The following is an 11,200-nucleotide window of genomic DNA, read 5'->3' as shown; positions in this document are numbered from 1 at the left end:
CTGAAGCAACTGAGGGAGGAAAGTTTATTCAGCTTACACTTCCACATCACTATTCATCACTGAAAGAAGTCAGGAAAAGAACTCAAGGAAGGAACCTGGAAGCAGGAGCTGATGCAAGGCCATGGAAGTGTACTACATACTGGCTTGTTCCTCCTACTTTCTTTTTCACTCTACTTTCTTATCGAACTCAGGACCATCAGCCCAGGGATGGCACCACCTATAAGAGAGCTGTGCCCACCCACATCAACCACTAATTAAGAAAATGCTGGCCAGCCTACAAGCCCAATCTTATGGAGGCATTTTTTGACACGCCTTTAGATGACTTTAACTTGTGCCAAGTTGACATAAAACTAGCCAGCACACCTGGGCACATCCACAAGCGTAGCCCGGGACAGTAGACAGATAAGTGGATGAGGAGTTGAGGGAGAGCGGAGCTGCTTAGAGACAGCTGTACTGACTCCAAGGAGTGGCATCTGGCCACCAGCACTATTGGCTTGTCCCACTAATGTCAAATAAACTTCTGCTTGAAATATGGGCAGTATGTGCCACACCTTCTTCTGAACAATTTAATAGTCTATTAGAACTGCTCAGAGAACTTTTCAAATATGGATTCCTTGTTTCTTTCCCAGGTCTATTGAACCACTGGAGAGGCGGTCCATTCAGGTTTGGTTCTGGTAGTGGTGGTGGTGGTGTTTTTTGTTTTTGGTTTGTTCTATTGTTGTTGGGATTTTTTGTTTTTGTTTTGGGGGGTTTTGTTTGTTTGTTTTTGGGGTTTTTATTTGGTTTGGTTTGGTTTGGTTTGGTTTGGTTTTTTGGGGAATTGCCTCACAGGTGGTGATCTACTCTCTCCCATCTCCCAATTTAAGCAAACTGGAGGAGACAGATTTGCTCTGTGGGTATAAATAGTCCCATTATGGCATGTTTCAAGTTACTCCTGAATAATTATCAACTCTTAGCAGCTGTTCAAAGCAGCCCCAGCATACATACCAAACAGGCCACATCTTTACCTTAACTTCCCACTGGTTGGTCAGAAAAATGTAATAGTCAATCAGAAAACTTTTTTTCATAGAGATTTTTAAATCTATGTATATGTGGGTATGTGTGCACAGATGCGGCTGCTCACCAGAGGTACTGGATCCTCTTGGGGCTCTGAGTTACAGGTGGTCAGGAATCACCCAACAGAGGTGTTATTAGGAACCAAACTCAGGACTGCGAGAGAAAGACCTGTTGCTAACCATTGGGCAATCTCTCCAGTCTGCAAACATAAAACTCTTAGTGACTTATATAAAAATCAAGTTGATTTTTTATTTTTATTTTACTTATATGAGGACATTATTGCTATCTTCAGACACACCAGAAGTTGTGGTTGCTGGGAACTGAATCCAAGACCTCTGGAAGGACAGTCAGTGTTCTTAACCACTGAGCCATCTCTCCAGCCCTCAAGTTGATTTCTTAAAACACTCTTTACAAGTTGAGCATGGTTGTCACACTAATCCCAGCACTTGAAAGGTAGAGGCAGGTGGAACTTTGTGAGCTCAAGGCCAGCCTGGGTCTACATAGTGAGTTCCAGGCCATCCAGCACTACATAGTAAGACAGTTTAAACAAAAATAAAAATAAACTAAAGCTGACCAATTTTTTTTTAAGTATACAAGTAATACTTGGTGCATACTTGGTAATATTTAGTGAGGAGAGATCAGGCAACCTGGACAGACGCTACAGGTGTCATGCCATGTCCAAGCAGTAGGACTTAAATATTTTGTGTCACTCATGACTCTGGAAACCTCAGGTAAGATAAGATTCTCTTTTGCTAAAATATTGGCCTTAATTTTAAAGCCTAAAGCTGACTATGAAATTTCAACCCATTTCTCTCATGTGAAAGGGATATTTTATAAAACTTTAAAAAGAGAGGGATTGGTAATTTGCCAAAAGGTAGAAGAAAATCAAGAGGGCACTTTGGACAAAAATTAACAGGAGACGCTGGTGTACTAGGCAGGTGAAGTGAGACGAGACTCAGTATCTTCAAGCCTCCTTGCATATCTGTCACATGAAAGGAGATACTTGCACCATTTATCTCACAACTTGGAATAAGGAATCTGTTCCCCTGAGTTCTGGGAAAATTCACACCCTGGGATACAGACTATGTGGGAAGGCTTGAAAAGCATCTGGTGCTTGCTAACAGAAGCCTGAAGAGTTGTCTCCTGAGAGGTTCTGCCAGAGCCTGACAAATAGGGGGGAGGGGATGAGGGTTTCTGGAGGGAAAACCAGGAAAGAGGATTAACATTTGAAATGTAAATAAAATACTCAATAAAAGAAAAACAGAGCTTCTGGGGGGTACAATTCCTGCTTTCAAGACTCTCTGGGTCTAACCTCAGGGACAAATCAGAAGAGAATAAACAAGACAGTAACTGGGATGCCCGTTGGTCTTTGCATCTGTGTATCAGACATTCTCTAAAACTTTGAACAAAATTCTTAAGTAGTCGTTCTTTTGTGAAGGGAAAAGTGGGGTGTTGCTTTTAATGTTTCAGTAAGAGGCTTCCCTAATCTTGGCCCCTCCAGGAACCGTTGCTCCAGAGGAAGGCCATTGTGAAGGACAGATGGAGGACAGACAGACATGCAACTGGAGCTGGCACAGGAGGTGGGCTGTATTGGCTCCTAAAGGATCAGGGAGTAGCTCACTCTGGTTTGACTCAGATATCAGCTACTTTAATGAGACTCTCTACTTGGCAGAAGGCCACTTCAAGCTGCCTTCCTTTCTGGAAACACTGCCACAGCAGTTCCCGCATTCACCTTGCCTCCCAAGGAGAAGGTTTGTGTCACTTCTGGTGACTAGGCTGAGTCATATTCACTCGGGCTAAGGGGAGGGTTATGATCTCTAAACTCACTTCTTCCCACCCGTTATCAGATTCGACCAAGAACTCCAGACCAGACATGACCGTTACAGGCTAAACTTTTATGCGAAATTCTGTAAAGGTATAGAGAGGCCCAAGGAGGGGCCTCTGCTCTCCAGCTCTTGCCTGTGGGGCCCGCCCCTTAGCACTTGCTGTAGATGGCTGCACAGCCCCGCTCTTCAAACTCTTCTTTGCTGACCCAAAGCTGCTGGAAGGCTTGCAACGAGGCCAGGATGGAGCCTCCGGTCCACACCGACGTTTTCCTCTCCGGAGCAGCGGCCACCGTGGGGCTGTCCCCTGGGCAGAGGAGACTAAGCTCCCTCTGGAAACGCTCAGGGAAGCCATCCAACATGGTGCAGCCACCACACAGCAGCACGTTGGCAGCCATCTCCTCCTTGAAGCCAGTGCCCTGGCAGCGGTTCAGGCAGGTCGCGGTGAGCTCGGGGAGGCCAGGCTGGGTGCAGCCCACCAGAGAGGGCTTGAAGAGCATCTCGGAGCAGCGGAAGCGCTCCTGGCCGATGGTGATGATCTTCCCATCTGGGAGCTCGTAGTCAACATGCAGCTCCTCCAGGCCCAGGTTCGTCTCCTCCTCTGGCAGCAGCGCGGCATAGCAGCACTTCTTCTTGATGTGTTCTATGATGTGCAGGTGGTCGTCTGAAAATTTGTGGCCTGCCTCATTGAGTAGCTGCATGAGGTAGTTGGTGAGGTCGCAGCCCGCATAGTCTACACGGCTGGGCAGGCCCGGCAGCAGGTCCCCTTCAGAGATGGGCACCACATGCGACACACCGTGTCCGCTCTCCACCACCAACCCAGAGGTCTTGCCATATGAGTAGATGGACAGCAGCGCCTGGGAGGTCACATGCATGGCAGGGATGCTGAAGGTCTCGAACATGAGCTCAGCGTACTTCTCCCGGTTGCTGGTGGGGCTGAGCGGTGGGTCGGACACCAGCACCGCGTGCTCTTCGGGGAGGATCTTCATGGCGGTGTGGAAGATGTACTCCCAGATGTTCTGGATACAATCCCAGTCCACCACAACTCCGTGCTTCAGTGGGTTAACCAGCTTCAGAGATGCCTCCATGTTGAGCAGCTCATGGCCCACATACGTCTCCTTGAAGGTGTCTCCAGCATCCGCAGCCATCTCGGTGCTGCGCTTGCCCACGGTAGAGGAGATAAAATAGGTGGGCCTCGGCTCTCCCGCATAGCCACACTTACAGTACTGGGAGCCCAGGTCAATGACCAGCGCCTTGATCTTTCGTATCTTCTTGGGTTTTGTCTTCAGTTGAGTGGAACCCGTGTCCCGGATGCCAGCCTCGGGGGCTGGCAGTGTTCCTGCCTCTCCAGGGTCGCCCTGGGCTGTGCCCATGGGCTTAGGGCTAGGGCTGTTCTTTGTCGCCATGTGCCTCCCTTCCTCACCTTCCTACATCCACACCCTAGAGCTCCTGGGGAGAAATGAGAGCCCACCTCCAGCAGTGCCTTGGCAACCACTTGGGTTGTGATGTCACCAGGAATGGTCCATTAAGAAGGGGGTTGGGGGTGGAGCTTGCTCTTCTTGTCCTCCACACACATCCGTTAGTCACAGTTTGCTCCAGGACACGGTTAATGACCAGCAGCTTTCGAACCCTAACACAACGAACCAAGGGGCTTTCCATTCCCTCTCACATATCCATGCCTGACCAATCAGTGATTAATTCTTTTACTTCTTCCTCTGCTCCTTGACATTGATAATTTGAGCCCCTATAGAAAATCAGGCAGAACACTAGGTACTTCTGGTATGTTATTTTTGCAGAATCTTGGGGCTGGGCAGAGCCTTAAAGAGGTTCAGAATTCAAAAGCAAACCGTTTTTTAAGAGTGATAATAACTTTAACTTTAGTTCACCCAATACCAATTAACCAAGTCTCCTAAAGACCTTGAAGGCTACTTCCGTTAAGTTCAGAGCCTGTGCCAGCCCCTCTTTCATTCCACAAGGCCAGGAGCATTCCTTAGTAAGACTGGCAGCCTTTTGCCTTTTTCATTTCACATCTAAGGCCATGGGGGATCTGCCAACACCTCCTGAAAGGGAAGAACTTATCACCATAGTGTGTCTCACATCTAGCACAGTGCTGAGGGTAAGGTCTAAGATGAGTCGTAAGGTTAGATTCTGGGTTCTGCACTTAGTGTAGAGGTTCAAAGAGTGGCAATTCTTTAACTGAAGTTCATCCAACACCAATTAAGCAGGTCTAAAGACCTCTGCACTAAGTGTGGTGGGTATGGGATCAGTGTGTCCAGCTGGAGTTAGATGCCCAAGCAGTCTCAGACACGCATGTTAGGTGCCAACATGTATGTGCAGCACATGCTGAGGAAGAAGGATGTCTACTCCTTCTGGATGTTGTCTGTACACCTGAGCCTTAAGTGTTCCCACTGGTGGGACTCAGCAGGGTCTGACTTTAATGCACACTCAATGACCCTAATGAAGGAGTGCAAGCCTGTGTTCAAAAATCACTCTTCTTAAGGTGATGTTCTCATCATCTTAGTGCCCAAAGTGCAGGCAGGGCTTGCCAGTTACTATGGCAACAGTAGACCCTGGTAAAACTAACTCAGATGGTGTCAACCTGTTCTACTTTCCTCTAGTGCTTTCTAACCCTGCCCACCTAGAAGTCCTTACAATAGCCCACAGCCTGATGGGACCTGTTTTTCCTCCACACCAGACTTACTTTTCCCACCCACTGCATCTAAACTTCCATGTTCTTTTCCCCTGGTCACATTGGTCTTCTCGTAGATTCTCTGTTGGGGTCAGCAAACGCGTTCTCTCAGAGACAGTTGAGACAGTCACATTTATTTTCATTCAGCTTTTGGGCCAGTCTTTGTGATGTTGTTTCAGCTGTTTCTCAGACTGGCAGGCAATCCATAAGGGAATGAGTATGGATAATCCAATCAGTTTATACAACCATTCATTTATATAACCACCATGGGCTGGAGCTGGCTGTTTCTTGCTTGCCCCTGAACTAACTCACCAGCCATGTGACTTAGTCCTCTGCATCTACTGCATCCCTTAACACACCTGTCACCTGGTCACCTCCTTCAGCTCTTTACACTAGCCTATACCACACCAGTCTGGCCGATCTCTCTTCTCTGATTTTTCTCTAAAAACTTTTCCAAATTCTATTTTTGTTCAACAAATAAATATATTGTGTTCCCCCTTTCCCACATGCCCTTACCTCCCCCGCCCTCCCTCCCATGCACACCAACTAGAATGTAGACCAGATAAGGAAGGGCAAGGTTCTGTTGCTCCTTTTTCACTGTGGTATTCCTGGATGTCTTGCATGTCACAGGCACTTAACAACTATTAACTGAATGAATAAATCAAACTTTACTACAAAATGGGGGGCGGGGCATTGAAAGTATTTCTAATGTAACCTAATACCAGTGTTCAGTGTCTAGAAAGCCTTTGGTTGCTGAATTATGTCACAATCAGTGATGTCACTGTTGGGCAGATTCTCAAGCTGTCCTCTGATTTAAGCCTTTCAGGCCTTGTAGCCAGCAGGATCGAGAGCTTTCTGAGAACAGTATGTCTCTGGATGGTGTGTGGGCTCCACAGACAGCAGCAGACATAGGGGACGGGCCTGCCAAGAAAGCTAGTGACCAGGCCTCCATGCAGACACAGGGCCTCCAGACTGCCTCCCTAAAAGATGGCCCAGCAAAGAGGGCAGTATGGGTTCGTCGGGACAATGCTGAGACAGAAGACCCCGTTAAGTCAACTATGTCCAAGGACAGGCCAAGGCTAGAGGTGACCAAAGCAGTGGTTGTGGACCTGGGCACTGGCTTCTGTAAATGTGGCTTTGCTGGCCTGCCAAAACCCACTCATAAGATCTCAACAACAGTGGGCAAGCCCTATATGGAGACGGCCAAGACTGGGGATAATCGCAAAGAGACCTTTGTGGGGCATGAGCTCCTTAACCCAGATATACATCTCAAGCTGGTCAACCCCCTGCGTCATGGCATCATTGTGGACTGGGACACAGTACAGGACATCTGGGAATACCTCTTCCGACAGGAGATGAAGATCTCCCCAGAGGAACACGCAGTCCTGGTTTCAGACCCACCCCTGAGTCCTCACACCAACAGAGAGAAGTATGCAGAGATGCTGTTTGAGACCTTCAACACACCTGCTATGCACATTGCCTACCAGTCTCGTCTGTCCATGTACTCCTATGGACGCACCTCTGGCCTGGTGGTGGAGGTTGGACATGGTGTGTCCTATGTGGTCCCCATCTATGAGGGTTATCCTTTGCCCAGCATCACAGGGAGGCTAGACTATGCAGGATCTGACCTAACGACCTACCTGATGAACCTGATGAACAACTCTGGAAAGCACTTCTCTGAGGACCACCTCAGTATTGTGGAGGACATCAAGACGAAATGCTGCTTCGTGGCCCTGGACCCCATTGAAGAGAAGAAAATCCCTCCCACTGAACATGAGATCCATTATACTCTGCCTGATGGGAAAGAGATCCGTCTGGGTCAGGAGAGGTTCCTCTGCTCAGAGATGTTCTTCAAGCCATCTCTAATCAAGTCCATGCAGCTGGGCCTCCACACCCAGACAGTGTCCTGCCTTAACAAGTGTGACATTGCACTCAAGCGAGACCTCATGGGGAACATCCTGCTCTGTGGGGGCAGCACTATGCTCAGGGGTTTCCCTAACCGTCTGCAGAAGGAACTGAGCAGCATGTGTCCGAATGACACCCCACAGGTAAATGTGCTGCCTGAGAGAGACACTGCAGTCTGGACTGGTGGTTCTATCCTGGCCTCACTCCAGGGTTTTCAGCCACTGTGGGTCCACCGCCTGGAGTACGAGGAACATGGGCCTTTCTTCCTCTACAGAAGGTGCTTCTAAACAGATACAGCATGTTCACTGTGGTGACAATGTGCCAGCTTTAATGTATGAAGGCTGAACCGTTTACACATGGCATTGAGCTGGCATGTTCATTTCTGTAGCATTAAAAACCCCTGTGTCTGTCCCCCTCCCTTCAGAGTGTGTCTATTTACTGACATAGTAAGAGCCACATGGATGTACACATCACTTTAAAAACTACAAAAAGCCTGGATGTGGAAGGGGCAGATGAGAGAATCACATACACTAAGCTAACTGCTCAGAAAGCTTCTCTTGGGAGAAACTTGCTCTAACATTATCCTGCCCCTGTGCTTCCCACTGTAGGGATACTTTGTTGCTAAAATACACTGAAGGAAAAATGTGATAAAAAACAAATTAAGAGTAAATGATGTTAGAGGATAGAGAGGTTCTCCATCCAGTCCCCTACAGAATGCGATATCTGAGTTTATTCTCCCATAAAGCAGCACTGTGTCTCAGCTAAGTATTCTTGCTAATTGAGGTGTCAACACAGGATGTGATTTTTGTACTTAAAAGCTCACTCTGAGAACTTGGGACTACACTCAAGTCCTGAACACCCAGTTTAGTTGCCAGTTAATAAAGACTTTCTGGCTTGAATCCATTCCCGAGTGATCTTATCTGGTGGACACTTCACAACATTTCTGGAGCATGAGATCCCCGGAGACCAGACCTTAAGACATTGGGAGTTTCAGAGCCCCTTAGAGCAAGGAAGGGTGCAGTGGTCAAGGAACTTCTAGACATCACATGGTCCCAGGACTCCCTCTGATCAATTGCTGTCCAATGGCTCAAAGGAATTTGATACCCTAGTCTTTTCAGGTAAATGTCCCCAAGATGTGGGCTGAAGCAGCAGCTGCTACTGTTGGCACCACCAGTGGTCTGGAATGTGACTGGAGACCCCAGCCATCCTAATCAGTTTCCCTATATTGACCAGTGGCTTTTTCTTACCAATGATGGAAAGTAGATATAGGCTTCAGGATCTTTCCCCCAGAAAGTGATCCCAATAGTTAAAACTGTGACTTCTACTCTTAAACATGAGCCTTCAAATCTTACTGAGGGTCTTAGTCACAACTGCACACTGAACATCTGGAAAGCAGGCATGTCTACCTTGCAGAGGCTCCAAGAGCCATTCACTCACTCCACATCTGCCTAGGTGCCTAACATGTCAGAGCCTGGACCCAGACCAGGGGGCTCAGCATATTTGTGTGACATCAGAGAGCTGAAGCTGGGAGGTGGAGATGAAGAGCAATGGAAAGACATCTGAGGGTCCCATGATTTAGCAAGATGACCAAGCTTTGCCCAGGAGAATCAGATCAGTGAAGAACTGGGAGCCTCTATCATTTTACCTCAGCTTCTTCCTAGACCATTCTACCGGCAACACTGCATGAGCGAGCACTCACTAGGGGCAAATTCAAGTTGATCAGGTCGTCATCTCTTGACACCTTCACACAGCACTGGTAAACCCTATACATTCTTAGAAAATGTGTTTTAAACTTCATTAAAATGGGAAACAGTCATAAATCACTTCTATCTTCAGATAGATATTGATGAACCCAAGTAAATGAGCCCCAGAGGGCGAAGGGTCTTGATGAGGGAAGGACGAGAGGTGCTTTCTAAAGGGAGACTCTGGCCTAAACACTTACAAAAACTGAAACACTGAAAGCTGAAAACGGTGTTCTCAGAGCACACTCACTCCTTCACCAGACCCAGCTGTCCCAGCAGAAAAGACAGTCTTTACACAAACACAGCAGCTTGGCATTTCTAGAATCATCTAAGCTTAACAGCTAACTGAGCGTAACATGAAAAGTTTGTTCCAACAGGGATGGAAGTATGTACTACTATCTAGTGAGTAGAGCCAGGGAAATTGTAAATAACCTACCTACAATGCCATTCCAGGCAAAGAATGATTATCACTCCAAATGCCACTAGAGAGCACTGAGAAACGCTTACTGGCAACAAGGAACACACAAGCTTGGAGAAGTGTTGTTCCTCTGTCCAAGGACTCTAAAATATGTGGATTCAGAACCCAGTCTCTCATCTTTATATCAAGATGTCTGCTGAAGTCTTGGGACTTCAGCACCAAAAGAGTAAAGACAGGCACAGGAAAGAGCTTGTAAGCACAGAAACACAGAAGGCTCAGGACTCAAGAGCACCATTTAGTGTTGCCAAACAGCACCAAGGGCTCTTGAGCACAGGTTCTCAACCTGTGGGTGGCCTGTTTGGGGATCACACATCAGATATCCTGCACATCAGATATTTACATTATGATTCATAACAGTAGCTAGATTAGTTATAAAGTAGCAATAAAATAATTTTATGGTTGGGGTCACCACCACATGAGAAAGTTGAGAACCACTGATCTTGAGCATTTAGTTAGCTACCTGTGGAGAATTCCATCCTCACACCAGGGACAACAGCTTGAAGACTCCCATGAGCTTCTACAATATGGACTAGCAAAACAGGAGCAGTGGATTTCAATGAAAATGGCTCACATGTTCAAACGCTTAGTCACCAGGGAATGGAACTGTTTCAGAAGGATTAACAGTGTGGTCTTGTGGGAGGTGTGTCACTGGGAGTGAACTTTAGAGGTTTCAAAAGCCCAGGCCAGGCCCAGCGGCTCCTCCTCTGCCTATGCAACAGGATGTAAAGCCCACAACCACTTCTCCAGCACCTTGCCTGCCTGTCTACACCCATGCTACCTACCACGATGATCATAGTGATTCACAATCCTTTGACTGTAAACAGCCCCCAGTTAAATGCTTTCTTTTCTAAGAGCTGCTGTGGTCATGGAGTCTTCACAGCAGTAGAACAGTAAGACAAGGAGGAAAAAAAATCTGACTTTGCTTTCAAACTTGCAGTCACCCTGAATTACTAAGAACTGCCAGGATTTTTGTTTTGTTTCTAAATGCCCTTTGACTGGGCATTTAGTTCAAGACCAGCTTGACTGCATGTCACGTTTCATACTCTTCAGGTACAACAATGACACGTTTTTTTTTAAGTGTATGTGTACATAAACAGATAAATGTATTTAAGATGTGAACAAGTGCTAAGTTACATACCAAACTATATTCATAAAGATATAGTGAAAACATTAGTTCTGAGAGTGTAGCTCACTTGATTTGTATGTGCAGGGCCCTGAAGGGATTCAATGCCCAGCACCACAAAATAACAATGAAAATTGCTCAACACCTCCAAACGTTAGTTTCTGCCTCAGCTTTTAGAAGGTGTGAACGTGAAGTCCACAAATTGAGGAAGATGGCTCTCTGCAAGTTCCCTGTTGATGTCTGCAGCAATGAACAAAGCTACATGATCCAACTCAGACCAAGAGCAAACCTTACTCAACACAAGCCAGAGAACCAAGATTCCTTCTTGTTGTGATAAGAATTTGCTGAGGTAGAACCTAAACCTAGGGGGAACTCTGTATTTTC

General features: G+C 46.9%; 2 protein-coding genes across 2 annotated transcripts; one reads left to right on the top strand and one right to left on the bottom strand.

The window, feature by feature from the left end:
- Window positions 1–2,944: 2,944 nt before the first annotated feature.
- Window positions 2,945–4,476, bottom strand: Actl7b (actin like 7B). The gene has a single exon (XM_034502101.2). It carries the CDS (start codon window positions 4,283–4,285, stop codon window positions 3,032–3,034), a length of 1,254 nt encoding a protein of 417 aa, XP_034357992.1. The 5' UTR covers window positions 4,286–4,476; the 3' UTR covers window positions 2,945–3,031.
- A 1,908-nt stretch (window positions 4,477–6,384) lies between these two features.
- On the top strand, window positions 6,385–7,889 carry Actl7a (actin like 7A). The gene has a single exon (XM_034502100.2). It carries the CDS (start codon window positions 6,435–6,437, stop codon window positions 7,758–7,760), a length of 1,326 nt encoding a protein of 441 aa, XP_034357991.1. The 5' UTR covers window positions 6,385–6,434; the 3' UTR covers window positions 7,761–7,889.
- Window positions 7,890–11,200: the final 3,311 nt, after the last annotated feature.

This window comes from Arvicanthis niloticus, chromosome 5 (genome assembly GCF_011762505.2).
Source record: "Arvicanthis niloticus isolate mArvNil1 chromosome 5, mArvNil1.pat.X, whole genome shotgun sequence".
NCBI classification, from domain to species: domain Eukaryota; kingdom Metazoa; phylum Chordata; class Mammalia; order Rodentia; family Muridae; genus Arvicanthis; species Arvicanthis niloticus.
This window is presented reverse-complemented; position numbering and strand designations above follow the sequence as displayed.

Coding starts and splice junctions, on each gene's coding strand:
- Actl7b (XM_034502101.2), bottom strand. CDS start 4,285: ATGGCGACAAAGAACAGCCCTAGCCCTAAGCCCATGGGCACAGCCCAG.
- Actl7a (XM_034502100.2), top strand. CDS start 6,435: ATGTCTCTGGATGGTGTGTGGGCTCCACAGACAGCAGCAGACATAGGG.